The following is a 24,966-nucleotide window of genomic DNA, read 5'->3' as shown; positions in this document are numbered from 1 at the left end:
CTTTCTGAATATCAGACACCCTTCCTTCCCTCTGCCTTCCCAAGCCCTCTCAACCTCCTTAGGGCCTTCCTCTCTCATATATCTACCAAGGCAAGTGATCTTTCCTAGGTGTTCTATGTCTGAGAGCCTCGGTGTTCCTAAAAAACTGGGGCTTTTAATTCTTTATTCTTCTCTCAGCCTCCATTCACTGAACACAAGGTGGCCACAAACTAATTTCAAATAGATAAAATTAATCAGTGATGTAAATAACTAGGAAAAAAAAAAAGTCCAGATAGTAAAATGGGGTCATCTAGGTCTATGTTACCATTCTGTGGGAACCTGTATTCATGGACCACTAGGCTCCAAGCTCTCACTTCTCTCCTCCACCTCCTGAAAAGTTCCAGTCAGTGCAACAGGAACAAGAACTCTAAATGGACCAGTCACCTTCCAAAGGAAGTGACTACATCCAGCAGTTACTATATAGCGTTCCAAGTAAACCATTTAGTTCTTTTTTTTTTTTTTGGTTTTTCGAGACAGGGTTTCTCTGTAGCTTTGGAGCCCGTCCTGGAACTAGCTCTTGTAGACCAGGCTGGTCTTGAACTCACAGAGATCCGCCTGCCTCTGCCTCCCTAGTCCTGGGATTAAAGGCGTGCACCACCACCGCCCGGCACCATTTAGTTCTTAACCACAGGAGAAACCACTATCACAATCCCCTTTTAAAGGAAACCCAGGCAGATTAAGACATCCAAGCTCAGAGCACTTGGGCAGCAGATCCAGCACTCTAAGACTGGCCACCTGCTCTGTAGTTTGTGCCTTTAATCATGACACTTGATGGGAGCAGAGCAGCTACTGGCAAAGTCTTTGGTGGTACCATCAGCTGTGCACTATACCTATGTCCACCAAGCCCTCTGATATGGTAGTGTCATATATCAATCTGTTGATTTCATTGGTTAAGCAATAAAGAAACTGCTTGGCCCTGATAGGTTAAAACATAGGTGGGAGGAGTAAACAGAACAGAATGCTGGGAGGAAGAGGAAGTGAGCTCAGAGACGCCATGCTCCCCGCTCCCGGGCAGACACACGAGGTGAAGCGCCAATCCAGGATGGACGTAGGTAAGCATCTTCCCGGTAAGTGCACCTAGCAGTGCTATGCAGATGATTAGAAATGGGCTAAATTAATATGTGAGAATTAGCATAGAAGAGGGTAGATAGAAATGGGCCAAGCAGTGTTTAAATGAATACAATTTGTGTGTTGTTATTTCGGGGCATAAGCTAGCCAGGCGGCCGGGGTGTTGGGGATGCAGCCCCAACGCTCCTATTACAACAGCCCTCCCATTCCATAGAGACTGACACTCAGAACCATGTACTAAGGCCCCTTCATTATTTCTGAGAAATACTCTGGTATCTCCTTGGAACCCAAAACCAACATGAATCTTTATTATCCCTAAAAATAAATGCAGAGGTCCAAAAACCATAAAGCAGGTAGGTATGGAGTATCTACAAGATCACAAGGCTTGAGTCTTCAAGATGACTCAGTGGGTAAAGGCATTTGTTGTCAAATTTGACAACCTAGTTTAATCCCTAGGACCCACATTATGAAAGAAAAAAAATGACTTCTATTAATTATTTTCTGAACTTTACACGTGTACCATGGCACATACACATGTACCCACATATACCTGCACCCAACCAATTTTTTAATGTATAAAACACACACACAAGCTGTTTTCATTTACTCCTTAGTTGTACCCACCCCACCCTTCCTTACCTTGATCTCCAACTTGTGGTTAATAGCCAATGCAGAATGCTCTAAAGCTTTAATGACAGAGGCATACGAGTCTGAGAATTTGGTGTATTTGCCCACAAGAGCAATAGAGCAGGTCTCCAGCAAGCGATCATATCTAGCAAATAAGGATCAAGACAGTTACTTGCAACATCCACACCATTATGAGACTGAAATTACTTCTGCAAGGAGGAAACATGCCTGGGAAGACGGTAGAGTATCACCTCAGTACTGTGCACAGAACAAAAAGAACCCTTATATCAAAAGGGCAGTCTCAGAAAAAGAATAGGATTGGAGTAAATGAGATGACTGAGTAGGTAAAATGAGATGATTCGGTGGGCTTGCCACACAAGCCCAATGAACTGAGATCCATCCCAGAACTCGGTGGAAAGAAAAATCAGACCCCTACAAGTTGTCCTTTGATCTCCACATATACACTGTGGCATGCAAATGCTCAAGCACACAAACAACCAAAATAAATAAATGTCATTAAAAATAAAAAAAAAAAAATCAACCCAAAAAGGCAAAAAAACTAAACAAACAATTCGTGAGAGTTAACATAAGTCAAATAAATTATGGTACAGTCACAAAGGATGCCTGTCCATAATCATCAAAAATTTCTATTTTAACACATAATTAAAAGTGGTGGTTTGAAAGAAAATGGTCCCCATACGCTTATAGAGAGTGGCACTATTAGGAGATAGGGCATTGTTGGAGTAGGTGTAGCAAGTCTTGTTAGAGTAAGTGTGTCACTGAGGGCAGGCTTTAAGGCTTAGTGTCTCAGTCTCTTCCTGCTGCCTTCAGATCCAGATGTAGAACTTTCTAGTACCCATGTCCTGCAAGCCACCATGCTTGCCACCGTGATGACAATAAACTAAACCTCTGAACTGTAGGCCAGCCCCAATTAAATGATTCCTTTATAAGAGTTGCTGTGGTCATGTCTCTTCACAGCAATAGAGACCCTAAGACAATTAAAAGACTAACAATGTTTCAAGTTTTATGAAAAAAGGTCATTAAAAAACTACAGGCTATTTTTACAGCTACATGCAAATAGACTTACAAAAGATATCCACATAAATGGTCAAAAAAACAAAAAAGAAACTGTCCAAGTGAAAGCAGTTATCACAGACAAGACAATGAGCACTCCACTCCATCTGTGTGTGCTTACCCTGCCACAGTTTGACTCACCCTGCTCTAGGCCATGAGTTAGTATCTCAGAAATGAGACAACCTCGGAGCTTAAGGACAAGGTGGCAGCAGTTCATCCCTGCTCAGCATTTTCTAGCTGAGAGTATGGCATGTTCCCAAACACAGTTTAGGTATTAAGAGTGCTGCCGCCAAGGCCAGCATTCCTGTAGCCTCTGGGAATACATGTACCCCTCTGCCACCAGGCTGCTGTTGGTGCTGTTGAGCTAATGAGATAGTACAGCACAATGTAGTGATCTGAACTCACTGCTTGAAGTCCTCGGAACAGGCCTAGACTACCTAGATCCTCCTCTGTGTTGTGACCACATTCTGGGTATAAAATCCTTTGTTAGCCTTCTGAACATCTTTCTATGAGCACCTTTTCTACCCATTATGACAGCATGGTGGAGCCCTACTAAAGACTGACATATGCATGCCCAACTGCTTATGACAAACCTGTCTGCCATCTCTTTCCATTTAATCAGCATCTTTCGTGACTGTCTCTCAACAGGAAGGTCAAGTCTCCGAAGAAAATAGTCTACGACCCCTTGCTCTTCTAACAACAAGGGTACCCGGTAGATGGATGAGACATCATGAACACAGATGACCTGTTTTAAAAAAAGGGGGAGGGTTAATAAAAACAACTAATTTACTAGGGTTACACCTACACGATCGTAATAAAGGAAAACTTTAATTTGGAACAAAAAAAGTGATTTTTCTAGAAAAATAAACTTGCAACTGATTCGAGAATAGAAAATAAGTGAATGGAAACTATTATGAACATGAGTGGAAAAATCCTTTAAAAAGAGCCAGATGTGAGCTGGAGAGATGGCTCAGTTGTTAAGAGCATTGCCTCATCTTCCAAAGGTCCTGAGTTCAATTCCCAGCAACCACATGGTGGCTCACAACCATCTGTAATGAGGTCTGGTGCCCTCTTCAGGCATGCATGCAGACAGAATATTGTATGCATAATAAATAAATAAATAAATATTTTTTAAAAAAAGAGCCAGATGTGGTGGTGCACACCTGTAATTCCCGTACTCAGGAGGCTAAGGCAAGGAAGCATAAGTTAGACACCACCTTAGGTTATCTCAAAATAACAACAAAAATATGCCTACATATTAATAGAATCGGTGATTCTCAAACAGCTATACAGAAGAATTTCTGAGGGAGTTTGTAAGAATTGCTAAGTCTATGCTATATTGCACAATCACTCAGGTCCAACTGTTTGGAAGTGGCAGGCTCCCAGCTCATCCCAGTGTGCAGTCAAATTTGAAATCTACTGCAGTGGCCCATTTTAAAGTGGACCTTGGTTTCTCTCCCATAAGGAATCTAGATTTTTAAAAACAAATACAGGACATGAAAGTAGAAGGGGGTTCACACAGTAGGTAAAAGGTAGAAAACCAGAAGAAGGAGGTGGGAAATAAGAAAAGTTGGTGTGGGGGGGGGGGGCGCACAAAGTCAAGACAGGCAGTGGTGGCATACACCTTTAATCCCAGCACTCTGGAGGCAGAGGCAGGCAGAAATCTCTGAGTTCAAAGCCAGCCTGGTCTACAAAGCAAGTTCCAGGACAACCAGGGCTACACAGAAAAACCCTGCCTCAAAAAATCAAAAATAAATAAATAGTAAATTCAAAATTCACGATATATACTATGGAAATGTTATAAAGAAACTGATCCTTCTGTACAATGAGTATGTGCCAATAATAAGATAACAATGGAACATGCCACATGAACACATTAAAAAGGAGATAAGTAAGATCTCTGTGGATAAAGGCGATAAAAATTCAGAACCTGTTCAAAATAAATTGAGATAAATTAAGAATACTAGGTAAATTTTGAAAATATAAAATACCCATAGTCTAACAAAACTCCTGCTTTCTGTTAAAAGAATAAGAGAAGATGGCTCAGGACTGGTGAGCTGGTTCAGTGGCTAAGAACACTGACTGCTCTTCCAGAGGTCCTGAGTTCAATTCCCCGCAACCATATGGTAGCTCACAACTGTCTATAATTGGGTCTGATGCCCTGATGCCCTCTTCTGGCATGTAGGGATACATGTAGATGGAGTATTCATACCAAAAACAAACAAAAATAAATAAAATTTAAAAATAGAGAGAGAGAAGATAGCTCTGATCACTAGTCAGAGATCCTGGAAATGTCACCCATTAAAGTCAAACAAGAAATACAATGTGATCTGAAAAATAAAAGCAACTGGAACTACATGCATGCATCATGATTGACTGTATGTGCCCATAAAAAACAAGACTTAACAGAATTTCAGTAGGTTGCTAGACTATAAATCAAAAGAAACCACTAGGGTGCCCCGCATGTGGGCTATTCCTAATCAAGAAAACAGTTTTTTAAAATATCATTCACTATAGTAACAAAAATGAAGTTATACATAAATCTAAGGTTTATGAAGCAAATCTTACATACTATACAAAAATTGATTTTAACAAGTAGGGCTGGATACCTGAATATTCATACACAAAAAGATAATCTGTCACTACTTACCTCACACTGTACACAAACGCTGACTCAAAATGAGTCTGGTATGATATAAAACTTGAGAAAATTGAGGAAAATTTTCATGACCATCATTAAGCAGAGAAAGCAGCACAACTCACAAAAGAAAACATTGAACATTTATAAGTTTCTATGCTCCACTAAGAGCATAAAAAGCAAGCCACAGGCTGAAAAAACACTGAATACCTGACGAAAGACTACATTCAGATTAACTTCTTATAGCTTGATATAAACAATCCAAAAATAGGCAGAAGACCTGCAATTCAAATCTGCAATAAATGTGAGTAACAGTAAAGAGTTTTCACAGCTTTTATTTTTTTTGTTTTTGTTCTTCTGAAACAAGAAGTCCTGGCTGTCCTAGAACTAGCCATGTAGACTAGGCTGGCCTCAAACTCAGAGATACCTGTTTCAGCCTCCTTAATATTGGGATTAAAACAGTGCACTGCCATGCCCAGAGAGTAATTCTTATGAGAATCAATTCTGCTAAAGAAAAGAAATCTTCCCCCTTCTTCACTTATGAAGACAGAAGTACCTAAAATAAAGTACACAATAAAGGATCACTGTGAAAAAATGAAAATCATCCTGTGTTCCATGGGTTGAGCATGAAGCAGAACCTGAGGAGTCCCTGGCTTAAGAGTCACACAAGGATCGTGACTCCAGCCCCAGATGCCTTTACCCCAAGGTAAGGAGAAGTAAAGTCATTTCCGGAGGTGAAAAGTACTTACTTGTTCAGGTTCCACATGGCAGAACATAGATATTTTCTCTTTCACGGATGTGTCAAGAGGATTTGAGCATCTGCACACCACCTAGTAATTAAGAAAACAAGGAACTTGGAGCAGAAGGAAGAGTCTAAGTAGGGCTTTCCGCAACTGGAATTAAAATAGCGGTAATGTTCTGAGATGGACCAAAATGTCAGCTCCAAGCACACTGCACATGATCCACAAACACACCACTATCTAGTTTTCAAAACCACAACTCCTACATCCCAAGCAGAGCATGAGAGACAGCAAGGGGGAAAGAGTGAACTACAAGAGCTAACTGGTTCTCCTCCTCCTCAATGTTCTTAGGAGGAGTGAAGGACTGCGAGAATCAAGACACAAGAGGAAGTATAAGCCTTTCTATGTGCCTGCAAGAAAATCAGACTCCAATCCCAGTCAAAGCCCTGTTTTCTCCACAATTAGACATCTGCTGACAAACATCCATCACACCAGAGGCCAAGATTTTTTTTGGGGGGGGGGGGGGGGGCGTGCAAGACAGGGTTTCTCTGTAGCTTTGGAGCCTGTCCTTGAACTCACTCTGTAGACCAGGCTGACCTTGAACTCACAGAGATCCACCTGCCTCTCAGCGAGAAGCTAGATTTTAATTAGATGTGGTCAGTAACACCAAAAGCAGGCATTGAAGGAAACCTTACCAAATCTGGAGAAAGCCCAAGTCCTCTAAGCTCCCGAACACTGTTTTGGGTAGGTTTTGTCTTCTGTTCCCCTGTTGAACTTGGCTGTTTTACAAAATAAAAAAAAAAAAAAGTGGTTCATTTCTCTGACAGCTTTCCAAGCAGGACTTTTCTCTAAACCTCTGATTGGAAAATTTGATTGTACAATTCAGCCTTGATTTTTATTGAAGTTACACATGCATATTCTTTAGGGTCAAATGGTTCTATGGGGGCTTAGCTTAACAGACAATATTGCACGGTCTCACCCTGCCACTCTCCAAATCCTACAAATAATGGGCTTTTTTCCATATCTGTATTTGGGGCAGAACTGAACCAGAGCTTGGCCGACACTAAAGACAGCCCCCAGTCCATGTCAACTTCCAAACTACTGCCCTGCTTTTCTGCCACAGCTCAGCTTGTCTAAGGCATGCTCTACTGAGCTCTCTCCCTCCTGACCCATGATGCTATTTCAGCTGTGTACACTCTTGAGTACATGAAGTATTCAGGTAGGCCATGTGCCATACTTTGTCTATAATAAAGTATCTTTATTCTTTTCCCACACTTAAGACAGATCTGCTAGGTTTAGAGTTCTCAGTCGGAAAGAACCTTCCCTTAGAATGATGGTTCTCAACCTGTGGACTGTGACCCCTTGGTGGAATCATATGACTTTTTCACAACAGTCACCTAAGACCATTGGAAAACAGCTATTTCTATTACAAATCGTAACAGCAGCAAAATCAGTTATGAAGTAGCAACGAAAATTATTTTATAGTTGGAGGTCACCACCACCTTAGGTCAACCTAAGAACTGCATTAAAGGGCTACAGCCATTAGGCAGGTTGAGAAGAAACATTGCCTCAAGAATGTTTAATGCTGGGCTGGAGAGATGGCTCAGTGGTTAAGAGCATTGCCTGCTCTTCCAAAAGTCCTGAGTTCAATTTCCAGCAACCATATGGTGGCTCACAACCATCTGTAAAGAGATCTGGTGCCCTCTTCTGGCCTGCAGATATGCACACAGACAGAATATTGTATACATAATAAATAAATAAATATTTTTTTAAAAAAAGAATGTTTAATGCAGTTTGGTCATACTGACTTAATTTTTTTCCATAGGGCCTTTGAAGTCTTCTACTTCATTATTCTATACTCTCACTGATAAGGGATTCCCTCTGTATGTTGTGAATATGTTCTATTACTATTGATTAATAAAGAAGCTGCTTTGGCCTATGGCAAGACAGAATATAATTAGGCGAGAAAACTAAACAATGCAAGGAGAAAGAAGGTAGAGGCAGGCAGACGCCTTGTAATAAAATATAAAATAATAAAAATGAGTTAATTTAAGATATTAGAATTAGTTAATAAAAAGCGCCTGAGCTAATAGGCCAAAGCGTATGTAATAAATACTAAGCCTCAGAGGTTTTTTTGTTTGTTTTTGTTTTTTGGTTTCATTCGAGACAGGGTTTCTCTGTAGCTTTGGAGCTTGTCCTAGAACTAGCTCTTATAGACCAGGTTGGTCTCAAACTCAGAAAGATCCGCCTGCCTCTGCCTCCCGAGTGCTGGGAAAAAGGTGTGCACCGCCACAACCTAGACAGAGAGGTTTATAATTTATAAGCAGCTTCAGGAACAGGTGGACAGAGAAAACCTGGTCCAGGGGGCGCAGCAGGCGGGGAATATCTGTAGCTACACTCATCACTCTGAACCTTAGTCTGGCCATTTTAGAATCAATACAGTAAGCACACAATGGGCTCTTCCAATCTAGAAACTGTGTCTTAAAAAGTTTTCTTGTTCAGATCAGAGGCCAGTAAACTCTGTAAAGAGCCAGATAATAATTACTTTAGGGTTTAGTCTTACGTCATGGCTCATGCCCTTTACTTGAACACTTAGCAGGCTGTTCAAGGCCAACAGTCTAGACTACAGTGAGTCCAGTCCTCTCTGAGCTACATCATGGCATATTATCCATCTCAAAGCCCATTACTATTACTAATGTTATTATTTTGAGCTTTGTGGACCATAGTTTGTCATACAAATTCAACTTTGTTTCACAGATGACACATCAACCAAGGAATATAGATCTATTTCCATAAAACAAGCCTTTAAAAAAAAAATAGCCCATTAGGGGCTAGAGAAATGGCTCAAAGGTTAAGAGCACTGACAGCTCTTCCAAGTCTTGGGTTCAATTCCCAGGAACCACATGGTGGCTCATAACCATCTGTAATGAGATCCGATGACCTCTTCTGGCATGTAAGCATATGTAGACACAGCACATTCTATATAATAAGTAAATAAACCTAAAAAAAAAAAGCCAATCAATAGCCCTTGGCCCTCAAATACAACCTGTGATTCAAACTACATTTCCCTCTTCATTTCTTTTTTTTTTCTCTCTTCAATTGATATTTAATTAAAAAAGAATAGCAAAGATAGTGCTGGAAAATGTTGGGTTGTACAGTCAACCCTGTGGTTTTCTCCAGTGAGGGCTGCGTTCTTCACCCATTTGTCTAGGAGGAGTGTATCAGCCAAGTCCTGCTTCATCAGACTCAGCCTTCTTGGTCCTCCAGTTCCCTTATTTCTTTACAGGATACCCTGCTATATATAACAGATCTGGACCAATCCTCTTTTTCTTACCTTCTCTCTCCTATTTTCTGTCTCTGTCCTACTTCTGGGTTTTTCTTCAGCTTCCCTCCTTCTTACTGTCATCTCTGTTTTATCTAATTCTTAGCTTCAATTCTTACCTGTGTTCCTGTCATGTGGCATCCAGTTCCTGCTGAACACATACAGTTACTGGCTGCTGATTCCTATCTAAAAGCAAACTAGAAGTTCCCTATAAAAGATAGGCTGGTAGCCGGGCGGTGGTGGCGCACGCCTTTAATCCCAGCACTCGGGAGGCAGAGGTAGGCGGATCTCTGTGAGTTCGAGACCAGCCTGGTCTACAGAGCTAGTTCCAGGACAGGCTCCAAAGCCGCAGAGAAACCCTGTCTCAAAAAAAAAAAAAAAAAAAAAAAAAAGATAGGCTGGTGAGCGAGTAGCCAACGGCCTGTGGAGCAACATGTCTAAGTTTTTTTTTTTTTTTTTTTTTTTTGGTTTTTCAAGACAAGGTTTCTCTGTGGTTTTGGAGCCTGTCCTGGAACTAGCTCTTGTAGACCAGGCTGGTCTCGAACTCACAGAGATCCACCTGCCTCTGCCTCCCGAGTGCTGGGATTAAAGGCGTGCGCCACCATCGCCCGGCCAACATGCCTAAGTTTTATTGTGACTACTGTGATACGTATCTTACGCATGATTCTCCATCTGTGAGAAAGACGCACTGCAGCGGTCGGAAACACAAGGAGAACGTGAAAGACTACTACCAGAAATGGATGGAAGAGCAGGCCCAGAGCCTGATTGACAAAACAACGGCTGCATTTCAACAAGGAAAGATACCTCCAGCTCCATTCTCTGCTCCTCCTCCTGCAGGGGCCATGATCCCGCCTCCCCCCAGTCTCCCGGGTCCTCCTCGCCCTGGCATGATGCCTGCACTCCACATTGGAGGCCCTCCCATGATGCCGATGATGGGTCCACCTCCTCCTGGGATGATGCCCGTGGGACCTGCTCCTGGAATGAGGCCTCCCATGGGTGGCCACATGCCCATGATGCCCGGGCCTCCAATGATGAGACCCCCTGCTCGTCCTATGATGGTGCCCACAAGGCCTGGCATGACTCGGCCAGACAGATAAGAGCGGAAAGGCTCTATTTCGGTTTTGTATTTCTTGTTCCGTTTCAGCAGGAGATCACAGTGCTGAGCCTGGGTGTTTTCTAGCTGCACGACAAGCAAGGCTTCCCCTTTCCTGACAGAATAGTTTGGAGGGAGGAAGTGGGGTTAGAAAAAGTGCAGCGCTCACTTACATTGTGAAATGTGAAAATAAATCTGTCAGCTGTTTGAGTTAAAAAAAAAAAAAAGATAGGCTGGTGACTGAGGAGCCTTAGGAGCAGTGTCTTCTCCTAGGCTAGTCACACATAACAGAAGTCTCAGACTTCCCATGTGGAGGGGCCCAGCCTGGCTCTGAAGACTCTGAGAACCAATAGGTACAAGACAGTAAGCATCTCAGCAACATGGCATGTTTATGGTTCAGCACCACTGCTCTCAACTATCCAGTGTCTGCTTGTCAGACACTCTTCCCAGGGCTATCTTATAGAAAAAAAAGAGACGCAGATGCCTGACTGGGCACAAAAGCAAACAGGTATGAGCAGTCTTTGCAGTGAGCCCTATACTCCTCCTACTCCTAGAAGAGCCTGACACTGCCTATCATGAGCCTCTGGAGGGGCCACAGAGCAAAAAGGACAGCTTCTCAGCACCCCCTGCTACAGGTGCACACCCAAGATTGCTCAGTCAGTTTTTATGTGTCAGTGTCCTTTGTAAATTCCTTACTTTTATTACTGCCAACTCATCTCCATGCTCTTTTCTGAATTTCTGTCTTAAAAAAAGTACTTCACTCTGATTTTGACAGAGAGCAAAGACAAGCATACATGTTCAATCTACCACCTTTATTACAATGAATCCTGATTCATTTTTTCAAACCTTTTCCATTTAATCTTTCAGAACACGGACTAACAAGAAGACTCAGCTACATACATCAAATAAATAAAGCGTGTGATTGTAATAAACTCACAGAAGTTCTTTATTTCCTATTTCTTGTACCTCCAGTGTTGAAAGCTTAAAACCAAACTGTACACCTTACCTGAGGAACCAGACTGACGTGGATATTACAAAAGTTCTCCTTCTTGACCTTGAACTGGAACTGGCGGAAGGCCTCAATGAAAGGCATGCTTTCAATGTCTCCCACTGTGCCACCAAGCTGAAAAGAAACACCATCTCAGAGGTTAACATTGAATTTCTATCATTTCAGTGCCCAGATTGCAGTGTAACTGTAAACTCCTAGCCTTACAGAATGTCAGTCTTCAGACACTGCTTTGCGCTCAAAGTTGATACTATTAGGAACTCCTGATTTCCCTAAAAATATTGAAGATAACGTCACAGCATTTTAAGAAAATGACTGGGCTTGAAAGGTACCTGGAATCAGGTAGTGGTGACACACACCTTTAATACCAGCACTTGGGGGGCAGAAGCAAACCAATCTCTGTGAGTCTGAGGCTACACAGAGAAACCCTGTCTCAAAAAAAAAAAAAAAAAAAAAGGAGGAGGAAGAGGGAGGGAGGGAAGGAACCAGAAACTAGACTATAATTCTTAGGCATTGTTGATTCACTTGAGAACCACAGAGAATGAATGAATGAGAATGAAAGAAAAAGAAAGAAACAAACAAACAAACAAACAAACCTAGATGAGTCTCCTTAGTTAAGTATAACCTTTCTACTAAAAACCACCAGTTATAACAAAACTGCTGGGACTTCCTGAGCTGGGATGAACAGACAGTAGAATAGAAACAAAGCAAAGGAAGCTAGCAAGCAGAGGCAAGCAAAGGGCTACTAATAACAAGTGACAAAAATGTGTCCTGTCACTCTGAGTATGTGTTAGACTGTCCAACACACACTAAAAGAGAACACTGTTAGGGAAAATATTGTCTCCCCTGTGCACCATTCTATCTGTTGCTGCACACTGCATGCACAGAAATGGAAGGCTGGGTTTTGACTGAGCATGGTCCTATTGATGGCTAAGGAAAGGAATGACTGAACTAGTTCACACAGGCAAGAATCATACCAACCTCAATAACACACACTTGAGGTTCCAAGCCATCTTCATCTACAGGTATTAATGCCTGTCTCATCACCCACTCTTGGACTGCATCTGTGATGTGAGGGACAACTAAGAAAAGAAAAGAAACCTGTAACTTATGCTTGCCTATCAATCAGCATTTATGAAGGCAAATACATTGACTGTTAAGACAAACTGATATACTTTCTTGTCTAGATATACAAGCAATGGTATGGGTGTACTTAGGAAAAGTTCTTCCTAAACAAGCAATAGGATCATAATATTTTTGAAGTGCCCTTAAATTACTCAATAAATCTTTGGGTTCACACTTCTCTAGGCCTCCTTTCCAGACTTCTAGACTGTTGCTGGAAGCCATGTGAAAAGAATGAAGCCAAAAGTGGCTCCCTAAGCAGCTCCAAACACTTGGCCTGTGCAGTCTACTCTTCTACTACACAAGGACACAAAACCTGTGACCACCCCTACCGCTCTCAGCTGAAGCTGCAGTGGGTGCATCATACCTGAGCGTTTTTCCAGGAGCAAACATACTACCAGAACCCTGTGCCATGTTTCCAGTTTAACCAAAGGGTAGGCAATCCACTGCAAGAGACATAACAACACAGCAAAGCTGTGAAAGGCACGGCACCTAGGGTCAAATCTCGGTTCACGACTCACCAGCTGTACTGAGAGTCTTCAAGTAGAAGTAATTACGACGTCTACTTCTGAGAATGTCTTATAAGATAGCAGAACATCCAGGATTCAGTAATAACCAGCTACTGTGGGACACTTTTTAGAATCACAGTTGTTGGAGTCAAGAATGCAATTCCCAGGTGACTGGAATGATCTGGGGTTAAACAACAGTGCTCTTGCATAAATATCCATTACCTACGTCACACAGAGCAGCCAAGTGATCTACAAACACTAATCAGAATTCATTACTCCACATTTAAACTCCTTAGTAATCAGTGAAAGCCTCACATAACGTCCACTGGTGACAGCGCTGCTGTCCCAGACTGTAATGTCTCAACCACAGCAGTTTCCCCTCTAGTCCTTGCCCACAGATTCCTGTAGTCTGGGGCCTGTGTACCTGTGTTCCACTAATGAGTCACATTTCATGGTGACAAATAAAGGAACAAGTACACCAGAACAAACTGCACAACCAACATGACCTTAATTCACAACAGACCCTCTCTATGTGCCAGGAAGGTGGAGCAGAGCATCCTGATGCAGTCTTTTAACTCTTTATCAACTCAAAAAGCAGAAGCCTTTACCACCTCCATTTTACACAAAAGGAAACCACATCTCAAAAGGGTACAGAATTTTCCTTCCTGTGTTTATAGGGCTAGTATGTAACAGAGCTAAGCCCCAAATTATGAAATGATTGGACCAGACTCTGGCCAGGGCAGCCCCAGACCAGAGTCAGGCTGAACCTTGGTTCTCAGTGTAGCAAACTGCTCTTCTACTCAGAGGAAAGCAATGGCCCAAACTCGCATACTGCCATCCCACTAGACCAATGGAGTCCCAGTGCCACCATTTCAAAGCAGGGAGCACTTTTCCTAAATGACTACTTACAGAAAATCTCAGAACAGCCAACAGAGATGTCAGCTGAGCTGGTGAAAACTCCAGAGGGCCCAGGAGCCCACTTCTCAGACTTCCATCACATGAAAAGCCTATGTCACATGTATGTTTCCCAACATAAGCAACGGAAGTTCATTTCCCATCACTTACACAAGCCACCAAGCACAATGCCTCAGTTAAGCTTCCTTCACTGCTTAGCATGTAAAAGCAGCAGCTCTCCGGAATCCAACCATGTCGCCATGCTGACTGACAACACCTATGCCATTACTAGAGCCAATAGCAGCTTTCTCCAAGGATTTTCTGAGGGAATAGCCATACAATTCTGAATTTCCAACCGAAAAGATATTTTGGTAATAATACCTTGACAAAATACTAAAATCACATAAAAATAAATTTTTATACTCAAAAGAAATTAAATTGGCTAATAGTTTCTTTCTTAAAGGTAAATCCAGTCTTACCTTGGACAGTCTTCCCCAGGTAATCTCCTTTGCGCTCTTTGTTAATGACATACTGGTATATCTTCCCCGTGGTCAGATTATTGTCCTTGGTGAGGCGGATATCCAGGAACCGCTCATAATTTCCCAAGTCAAGGTCAACTTCTCCACCATCATCCAGCACAAAAACTTCTCCTTCAGTGGAGAGTGAACATTTCAAGGAAATGAAAAACACATTTGCCATGTGCAATTTCAATCTTGAAATATAAACATTCAGATGGAACAAAGTCTGCACAACCAGATTACAAAACAAGGACATTATTTCTAGAAAACTAAATGTCTGAAGACAACTGCCAATTACTCTCCAAAAGAGTGCTTCGTGCTTCCAACCTGAACTCACTCACTACTGGGAAGCATGGAATGGGGGAAAGCCCAGTCATGAAGACTGTGGTGAAGAGACGCTGCAGTAACTCAGGATCTTGAACAAAAGACCTACCCAAGCAGCAAACGTTCAAGAAAAGAAGCAGGACTATTCGAAACTTCTATGACATAAAGAAGGGTGTACTGACTTTAAAGCCAGCTTTGGAGCATACTTTAGCTCTGGGCAGTTATTAATAGTCCTAGTTGCCCCATTCCTTTGTTTCACATTTATTCTTCGCAACTTCATGATGGAAATGCTGCCTAGAATGACTCATTCCCACCATCTACACAGGGAACAAGCTCAAAAACAGGAAAACCGTCTTATATCACCCTTCAGAGAACCCAACCTCTGCTCAAGAAGTTTGTATTAAAATCCCTTCAAAGGTGGATGGGCAATGCTACCACACAAAGCCCTCAGTTCAATCCTCTAGAACTGAGAGAACAATAAAATTCCTCTAGTATATGGATCCTCTGATGCTACTTGTTAAAACGGCAGTATATATCCTCCAGATTCTTATTTCAACACTAAAAAGCAAAAGTATAGAACTTTAAAACTTGAAGGCACAGGGTCTTAATGAGTTTCACTGTTTTCACAAGGTCTTGCTATATAATCCTAACTAGCCTTGAACAAGCAGCCCAGGTTAGCCTTGAGCTTACTATGTAGTTAGTCCATGCTGGCCTCAGACTTGCAATCCTGTCTCAGCCTCCTTAAGTACTAGGACGACTACTACAGTCCTATGCCACCCTGCTTCTCCAGCCAGGCAGTGGTGATGCACACCTTTAATCCCAGCACTCAGGGCCACAAACAGCATATTTTGTCTTCTTTTAAATGACATGAAAAACTTTCATTTCGCTGCCACCACACCCACCTGCCACCCACATTCCACATCTATTATAGAAAATAAGTTATCTATTAAGATAGCTGCTTCCTTTTATGATGAGAAAAATCATCATTCTGTTACACTAAGGATCATTCTAGAAGGCAGGAAATGGAAATTATGCAAGATGTACACCTAATCCCCAAGAGCTAGCATGTTCTTACATAGACACAGCTACTATTTAGAAAAGAAAATTGCAGTTCGCTTACCATGTTCATAAGGAGAGAATGTCCCTGCATCAATGTTAATGTAGGGGTCAATTTTAATTGATGTTACATGTAAGCCACATGACTTGAGTATTGTGCCCACACTACTAGCAATGACTCCTTTTCCAATTCCTGATATAACACCACCAGTAACCAGAATGTACTTCATTTTCCCTTTTAACCTAGAAGGGAAATTTACATATAAGTACACACAGATTTTTATATATACATCTTACAAATAAACCTTCACAGCCAGTTAGCCAGTATCATTGCCAGACACCGAGTACCAGGCAAATGTCTCAAAATTTCCCTTATATGAGAGAAAAAGTCACAATCTTGAAAGAGCATTCCAATTCTCCTTGAAAAAAATGTGTTTGGCTAAACACACAGAGAACAAAGCTCTGCTAAGTTCTAGAAGACTGACCAACAGGAAAGAACTGTTAAGCGTTTAAAAGAAGTCATACAAAACCTCCAGTTCCTTCAATTACATGTAGTTCTCATCTGTAGTTTAATTAATGTTTCTTGGCAGCAATCTCTCCCAGGTATGCCCTAAAGAGATGATACAGGCTAAAGGAAATGGAACTTGTGAAATAATCCAGTCCAAAGCCCATACTGAACAGAGGAGGAGGCAAACAGAGATCACATTAAACCCAGATAGTAATAATGTAGTAAAAGAAACACTCGAGACAAGTACTGTAGATGCAAGGTCAGCAGAATCAAGAGACCAGGGAAAACAGCATCAACAAGCAAGGAGACAGTGACACATCAAAAGATTTATCACCAGTCCCCAGCTTGGGAGACCACTGGGTCAGCAAACCTAAATTTAACCAAAAAGAGAAAATTCAGTCACCCTGTGGCAGGAAAACACGTCAGCAAAAAGACACTTTTTTCCCCCTCTAGAACACTCTGTGTGAGGCCAAATTAAAGCTAAGGAACAAGGACAGGGAAGTTTTGCTGGAAGCATTTCCCAGCCCCACTCCTCCCAGGAACATACTTGGCAAGGAAATCATAATGATTGAAATATCTTTCCCCTCAAACAGCAAAGAATGTTAGCCTGCTTTTTCTATTCTCTGCTGCAATGTTTCAAAAGTATGTTTCCGCAAAATGCAATCGGGTTTCCAGAAAGGCCTGTAAAGGATTACTCAGCTGGGCGGTGGTGGCACACGCCTTTAGTCCCAGCACCAGGAGGTGGGGCAGCCATCATTTAAGAGCTGGACCCCTTCGGCCCAGTTGCTTTCTGGGGATGTATCTATTGACAGTGGTGAAGAGCAGGTCTCCAAAGATCTCATTTGGGAAAATGTAAGGAATGAGCCAAAAGTAAGCATCTGAGCTCCACATCACCTCTGGGGTCATTAAGGAGCCCTTTCCATCCCCGCAGTCTGCTCTCTATGGACCTGGACTTTCCATTAGTTTCTTGGGTCTCAAGACTGGTTACATAGCTGGGTGGTGGTGGTGGCGCATGCCTTTAATCCAGCACTAGGGAGGCAGAGGCAGGCAGATCTCTGTGAGGCCAGCCTAATCTATAAGAGTTCCAGGACAGGCACCAAAGCTACAGAAACCCTATCTTGAGGGGAGAAAAAGGGTGCTCTTGGGAAGGAGGGTTGTCCCAAGTTTGAAGACACTCTACAAACATAAGGAGACCCTATCTCAAAAGAGGGAAGAGACTTACTTTATGGGGAAAGAAAAAATCAAAAGAAATTCTGACTAATCTTTAACCCATGATCTTCAGGAGTTTTCAGTATGTTAATGCAGATTGTGAACCCCAAAATATGGCACAGTTTCTTCCTCACACTAAATGTTATTTGGGAGATTTGCTGTCACCTCATAACTGAATGGTTCCTTATCAGCACATGCATACCAAACTTGGGTATATTTTAGGTGTGTATGTGCTAACCTGGCATATCTCACGAAGTCTATTAGACACACAGAGAAAATTTCTGATGTTCCTACAGATTCCTCAGCCACTCTGAATGAGTTCAGAACAGGTTGCTACTGCAAGAATCGTCTCACCTTGCCCCACCAGAGAATACTATGGCAGTCTTCCCACAGTGACTGGCAAGAAGAAAAAAAAAAAAAAAACAACCACAAAGATCCAGTTGGAGAGGGCCCATTCCCTAACATTTACAAACTACCTACTATGGGAGAGCTACTCACATGTTAGGGGCACCTCAAAAATATGTAAGTCAGATGAGGGTCCACACTTCAAATTTCTAGCAGGCTGGTTAAAACACTTAAAATTAAACGAGTAGCAGGGTTTGATGGAAGGAAGCACAGAGAACACACCGAGGCTCTTAAAGGGAAATAAGAAAGCCCATCTTTCAGTGACAGGAGCAAGGTAGCCTCTTGGGGCTCTTCAGAGGACAGGGAGGGATGACCTGGAGTCAGGAGGATCCAGGCACTCGTTTTGAAGACCTGCCTTGCAATGGGCCTTAAAGGCTGTCTGACCGAACCAAGCTAAACAACAGCAACGCGTGAAAAAGCAAGTGAGCCCCGGGGATACACCAAGGAAAGAGGATGAGGGCAAAGGGATGGGTTGGGCAAAGGGCCAGCCCATGGATGCGCAAAGCTGAATGTCCACGCTGAAGTTTTTCCTGAAGATGACAAGACACTAAAGGTTTTCAAGTACAAAAGCAATATAGATCAAGAGATGAAAAAAAAAAAGGAAAAAGGGAGGGAGGGAGGGAGGGAGGGAGGGAGGGAGGGAAGGAAAGGAAATAAGCTCAGAACCCGCTGGTGCTGAGATCTCAATCTAGCCCCCCGGGGCGCCCGCTGCCTGGGTTTGCGCCGCCATAAAAAAGTGGGACGAGAACCCCCGCAGCAGCAGCCGCGTCACCGAGCTGCTGAGGTTCAAAAGGACGAGCGTGGACGTAAGTGAGCCACGCTGACGTAGACCAGCTCCAAACGCCAGCATCTTTGCCCAGGACTGGAAAGAGCGACAGCGGCTGGGCGGCCAGGCCCGTGAGGCCCAGCAAGCCTACAAACCCCCTCCTCCCGCGGGCTAGGGCAGGAAGGATTCGCCAGGCCGCCGGGCCGGCCCCACCGGTGGCAGGCTGAGGCCCGGGGAGGCCCCTCGGCGGCGGCCTTCGGCACTTTCCACCACACCGATCCCGGCTGCCCGGGTCTCCCCGCTCGACCCCTCTCCCTCAGCTGGGCCACGCGGCCCGCGCGCGGGAGCCGGTACCTCGCGTTCCGTGACTGCCCGCCCCGCTCCCGTTAGAGATGCAGCCCATAGGGCAGGAGCCGGGATGTCTCTCCCCTGATTGGTGAGGACAGACGTTTATCACCCCAGTGGCGTGGCCGACCGCGCCGGGGCTCTGTCGGCGCCACGGGCTCCTGCACCCGGGAGCCGTTCCTCCGGGATCCCCGAAGTCAGCCTACCTGAGGCCGGCTTCAGAGTCTCACGTCAGCCACAAGCAGGCGGACGCGCGCACGGTGAGGCTCGGGTAACCAGTGCTCGGCCGGGCCGCACGCGCCAGCCGTCTTTCGGAGAGGCGGACCTGAGGCGGTGCGCACGCAGAGGGCGGGGAGGGGCGGCCCGGTGGGTGGGGCTATGGTGCGCAGGCGCGGGGCGGCTCCCTCCGCGTCCCCCACCCCCTTGTGGCTTGTGTGGCCGCCGCGGTGGACCCGGGTCGGCCCGGTTTTACTGGCCTGGTCGCCATGAGTGTGGCGGCTGCCGGGTGGCTCACGTCGAAGCAGGACACTGAGGGCCTTCGCCTTGTCCCGCCATAGCCGGTGGACTCTCTCGCCGTCTGCCTCCCCCAGTGCTGCGGGCCAGGCCGTCTCGTGGTCTCGCCCCGCGCGGCCGCCTCCTCCCGGTGCTGCATGTCTTCCCCCATCGGGCCAGGCCGCTCGGCTTCGGCTCCTAGGCAGCCTGCCTTTCCTCCCAGAGTGCCCAGACGGTGGCTGCTGTGGAACAACGGTCGCGAGCCGAGTGCCCTGCCCCTTTGTTCCCTGAGCTGCGCGCACTCGGTGGCGTGTCCTCCCGTAGCCAGGAACCCGACACCGGGACTAGTGCAGGGAGGCAGGATGGGCCCGCTCCTAGCCGTTAATCGGGATTTTTACAAATGCCTCCTCCCGAAATGCTTGGGACCAGGGGATGTGAACATGTGTGTGGTATAGGGGGCTGAAACAGAGAAAGGAAATAGGACTAGAAAATGAGGCAAAAGCAAAGGCTTGTATGCAGACTCCAGGCGAGGCCGGGAAGAGCCTAGCAGAGCCAGAGCATGCTGGAGAGGTTGGAAGGGCAGCCCCAGCCACAGCATTACAGACGAAAGGTTTCATTCCCCTGAGGTGGGTGGAAAGCCATGGAAACTTATAAAGCCGTGTTTCTCAATCTTCCTTAATGCTGCGACCCTTTAATACCTCATGTTGTGGTGACCTCCATAATATTTTCATTTCTACTCCATAACTGCAGATTTGCCACTGTTAGGAACTGTAATGTAAATATCTGTTTTCTGATGGACGGTCTTAGGCGACACCTCATGAGGTTGCGACCCATAGATTGAGAACCACTGTTCTAAGGTGGGGGTTTTGTCTTTTGCAAAGTACATAAACCCATGTGAGTTTTTAATACCTTCCACCGCAAACACTATACAAGGATGCCCTGAACTATGCTGGGCCTGTTTCCTTCCTTAGAAGCAATTTACCACTTTTTTCTGTCTTCACTGAAAGAGTTAAAGAAAAGGTATGTCTGCCGTGCCCACACTAGCATTACAGGAAAATGACTCAAACGGGTGGAATTCCAAGAAACCAGTTAGGAGACCTCTCTAGGGACTGCTCTCGGGGATTTCTGGATTCTTCCAAATCCAAACCAACATTGTACTCTGAACCTGCCAGCACACCCAAACTGCTCAACACCAGGAAGCCTCTACCAAAGGCACAAAATGGAATCCCTCACCCAGCCACCCTTCTGGGGAACCCCTTCACTCCTGTCCAGCCTCCTTCCCATCTGATGGTCACCAAGAAAATGGAAACCACCAGAACTATCAACCTGCTTTCTGGTTTGTAGGCAAGCATTGTCTTTCCTCCTGAGGACAGGCGGCTGCCCTGGAGAGAGAGGTCAGCCTCTCCCCAGTGCTTCAGGCGCCAGCTAAGCTTGTCAGCTCACCAGTGTCTGGAATGTCTCCCTCTCTTTCCATTGCCCCTGTGCAATAATGTTAGAATTTCTCCCATGTTAACCCAGAGCCCCGGTTTTGGGGTCTACATCCATCTTTTCTATCACTTCTCAGCAAAATTTGTGGAAAATGTTGGCACTGCAGATCTCTGGATTTTTTTGCCCCTTTCCTTGTACGAGTTCTAATCAGCCATTGTTCATGCTCTGTGAACTGAACTCTTGACATTCTTTGGTTGTGAGCCATAGCCTTTGAGACCTGACCCCATCTTTCCAGCCCAGTTCATGGTCTGTAATTCTACCAAAAATGTTTTTGTCAAAAATCAAGTTCATGTTCCCAAACCTTTTCTCAGTCCCTGAATGCAGATTCTAATCTCATCTGTTCTCAGGCCCCAAAGGAAGACAACGTGTGCATGGTGTGGAAGCAGTGAGGGGTGTGCACACATACCCAGACAGCTTGTTTCCCTAACCTTAGACCCAGTCTTCCTATAAGCTTCTGTCTTCAGCCATAGTGTGTCCCAAAAACCAGCCCCCTAACCTGACATTTTCTGTAACATTGTATGGCCCAGCTGGTCATCCCTCCCTAAAATGTTCTTCCCTTGGCTTCTAGGAAACCACATTCAAATTTTTTTCTAATTTTATAGGCCTCTCCTTCTGGATCTCCCTAGATTCTCTTCTTGACCTGTGAATGCTGACCTGATAAAGGGCTCACTCAAAAAGTCTCCATCTAAAATCTTCTTCAAAATGACAACTCTGGGGCTTCTAATCCCAGCCTGAACTTGTTCTGAATGTCAGGAGTAATTCCCCTCCTAGTGCAGTCCTGAGTCAGCTAGGCACCTTGCCCTCTGGCTATGCCTGGCTCTCTGTGCCACCTTTCATAGCTGACAGCTCAGCAGAGAATGACGTCAAGGTAGATTGTGTAGAGGGCAAGACTTGGTGTGGCACAAACAACTGGGCTCTGACTACATAGCACAGAAACAGATAATACATAATTGTAGTCAGATTTTTCTTAGGGTTGCCAGCTCACAAAAAAAATGGCATGGAGACTTATTAATTATGAAAGCTCAGCCTTAGCTTAGGCTTGTTCCTAACTAGTTCTTATAACTTAAATTAACCCATATCTTTAATCTACATTCTTTTTTTTCTTTTTTTTAATATTTATTTATTATTATGTTTTACAATATTCTGTCTGTGTGTATGTCTGCAGGCCAGAAGAAGACATCAGATGTCATTACAGATGGTTGTGAGCCACCATGTGGTTGCCGGGAATTGAACTCAGGACCTTTGGAAGAGCAGGCAATGCTCTTAACCACTGAGCCATCTCTCCAGCCCTAATCTACATTCTTTTACATGGCTCAGTTACCTTTACTCTGCACTTCCCATCCTGCTTCCTCTCCATCTAGCTGGTGATTCTGCCTCTCTTCTTCCCAGAGCTCTCTCTGTCCAGAAGTACTTGGTATAACTCCTGCCTAGCTATTGACCATTTAGTTTTTTATTAGACCAATCACAATGACATATCTTCATACAGTGTAAAGGAATGTTCCACAACATTTCCCTCTTTTGTCTAAAAAAAAAGGTTTTAACTCTAACACAATAAAACAATATACAAAAAGAACAAATATCAGGTAAGAATTACATTTACAATATCCAGTCCATTTGTATTTGGCAAATTTAGAGAAAATATTCCATTATCTATCCTAGCTTAGTCCAAAGTTGTAGACATAAACCATTTTTGTCATAACTTGTATTACCATTCTAAAAATATCTTTTTAGATAAACAACTTAAGGTTTTATGTTTCTCAGCCTTATAAACTTTACATCTCTCTTGTAAGTTTCTTATCAGAATTTGGTAACAAGGAAACATAACTACATAGTCTTCAATCTCCACCAGAGACCCAAGAAGCATAAAATATTACTTGAGCAAACAAAAAGTGCAGAGCTAACAACTTCCAGAACTGTAGAAATGACAGAGACATCTGGCTGCCTGGACAGTCACCCCAAGGTTCCTCAGCAGTGTTGGGGCATCCATCTTTGACCTACATGCCTAGACTGTTGTTGGAGACCAGAGTCAACAAGTATACCACTTACCATGGTAGGGGTATGGGGGTTAGAAAAATAAGTGAAAATAATAAAACAGAATCATAGGATAGTACTAGGAGGGAGTTCCGGTGAATACTGAAATCGCCCACATTTAATTTCCATTTGATTAAAATTTCCTGACCCCAAAAGGTAGGAGTAAGATTTAAAAAACAAAACAAAAAAAAAAAACACGTTAAAATGATACAAGGAAATGAACAGATCAGTTGAGGGTTGTGGGCTACATTCTTAGTTAAACATTCTCTTTCTAGAACAAGACAAGTAAATGCTCACACCCTAGATAAAAACATTCTGTAGGCAAGCCAGGCGATGGTGGCGCACGCCTTTAATCCCAGCACTGCACTCGAGAGGCAGAGGCAGGCGGATCTCTGTGAGTTCAAGACCAGCCTGGTCTACAGAGCTAGTTCCAGGACAGGCTCCAAAGCCACAGAGAAACCCTGTCTCGAAAAAAAAAAAAAAGCCTTATAACATTTTAAATACATATTCTATAGTTCTTTGAAGTGTTTCAAGACCACCTGTCTATCTAAAAATATATGTTGGACCTACTAACCTGTATTTCTTTATTATCCTAAATAATTTTTAATAACTTTCAAGGACTAGAAATTTACATTATATTATTAAATGAGCTGCATAGGTGCAAAACCTTAAATGAGAGTAGAAACATATGTACAGTATATTCTAATTGAAAATAACCTTAAATTTGTATTAATATACAAAATTCCATACCAATGTAAAATATTTGAGACTAGTGGTTGTTCAAAAGTAGACTCAACAATGCATCCTTTTATCCCATCATTTTTATATTATATTTCCCCTTTTTCCTTTTAGAAAGAGATCCTTTGTTTAGCTTTCTCCCTGACCATGACCAGTAACAATTTGGAACCAACCCCCCTAAATGATGACAAATATCCATACCCATTAAATAACCAAAAGCCACCTATTCCACCTTCTGGGAGTATAGGTGTTGTGTCCTCTAGACTTCCTGTTGTCTGGGGCAATGACGTCTTTGGGGAACCCTAAGGAAACCGGGATAATGGTCAAGTCCTAGAATAACTAGCTGTAATATTTGTTGTCCAGTCTCTGTGCAATGGGAAAGTGCAAGGCTTATCTGTAGTCCTGGCTGGACCATCTCAACCAGCAGCCTTACAGCTGTTCTAGATGTAAAACCCTGAGGAAACTGCAACAAAGGCACTCCGAGACACTGGAGCACCTGGGCTTCTTTGTTTCTTTGGGGTCTGGTCCCATTACTCCAGAAACACACAAACTTTCAAAGGTAACATACACACATACATACCTGCATTAGTGCAAGTACGGACTGTGTGTTGTACACAAACCAGCCAAAGATGATTTTTTTTTATTTTATGTTTGAGCAAGTAAAGTATACATCACCTGTCCTGTAATTTTTCTACGTTTATTTCCGTATGCCGGTTGCCAGGATTTCCAGGGGGTCTTCCCCAATCAAATCTGATCTTCTTCTTCTTTTTTTCTTTAGGCATGAATTTTATTCATTTTTACTCTAAAACATTATACATGACTAACTAAACCTGATCTTCTTAAACTTGAACAAATTCACAACCTTTCATTTTCTGTGTAAGCAAAAGCGTAATTTATTTTTTCAAAGCAATTCATTTTCTGACTTCCATTTTAAAGTTAAGGCATTCCTAAAGT

General features: G+C 43.5%; 2 protein-coding genes and 1 non-coding gene across 4 annotated transcripts in view; 1 reads left to right on the top strand and 2 right to left on the bottom strand.

The window, feature by feature from the left end:
* Positions 1 to 19,623, bottom strand: part of Ctps1 (CTP synthase 1) — a 31,367-nt gene extending 11,744 nt beyond the window's left edge. Inside the window, exons 1-9 of one of the 2 annotated variants that reach the window (XM_041652251.1) lie at positions 19,470 to 19,623; positions 16,095 to 16,273; positions 14,612 to 14,782; positions 12,589 to 12,689; positions 11,608 to 11,724; positions 6,882 to 6,965; positions 6,196 to 6,276; positions 3,402 to 3,553; positions 1,747 to 1,879 (exon numbers count right to left, since the gene is read on the bottom strand). In XM_041652251.1, the coding sequence (XP_041508185.1) occupies positions 1,747 to 1,879; positions 3,402 to 3,553; positions 6,196 to 6,276; positions 6,882 to 6,965; positions 11,608 to 11,724; positions 12,589 to 12,689; positions 14,612 to 14,782; positions 16,095 to 16,260 (1,005 nt within the window). In that variant the 5' untranslated portion in view covers positions 16,261 to 16,273; positions 19,470 to 19,623. Of the gene's footprint in view, positions 1 to 1,746; positions 1,880 to 3,401; positions 3,554 to 6,195; positions 6,277 to 6,881; positions 6,966 to 11,607; positions 11,725 to 12,588; positions 12,690 to 14,611; positions 14,783 to 16,094; positions 16,274 to 19,469 lie in introns of those variants that run through there. The other variant, XM_041652250.1, reaches the window with a different exon arrangement.
* LOC121448958 lies at positions 9,327 to 9,454 on the bottom strand. The gene has a single exon (XR_005974427.1).
* On the top strand, positions 10,126 to 10,703 carry LOC121448330 (U1 small nuclear ribonucleoprotein C-like). Its single transcript, XM_041652253.1, has one exon. The coding sequence runs from the start codon at positions 10,126 to 10,128 to the stop codon at positions 10,603 to 10,605; it is 480 nt and encodes a 159-aa protein (XP_041508187.1). The 3' UTR covers positions 10,606 to 10,703.
* Positions 19,624 to 24,966: the final 5,343 nt, after the last annotated feature.

The sequence above is a fragment of the Microtus oregoni genome, unplaced genomic scaffold (assembly GCF_018167655.1).
Source record: "Microtus oregoni isolate MIOR12 unplaced genomic scaffold, Mior012 000005F_ref0000423, whole genome shotgun sequence".
Lineage (NCBI taxonomy): Eukaryota > Metazoa > Chordata > Mammalia > Rodentia > Cricetidae > Microtus > Microtus oregoni.
This window is presented reverse-complemented; position numbering and strand designations above follow the sequence as displayed.

Excerpts from the sequence above, each read along its gene's own strand:
- LOC121448330 (XM_041652253.1), top strand. The coding sequence starts at position 10,126 with ATGCCTAAGTTTTATTGTGACTACTGTGATACGTATCTTACGCATGAT.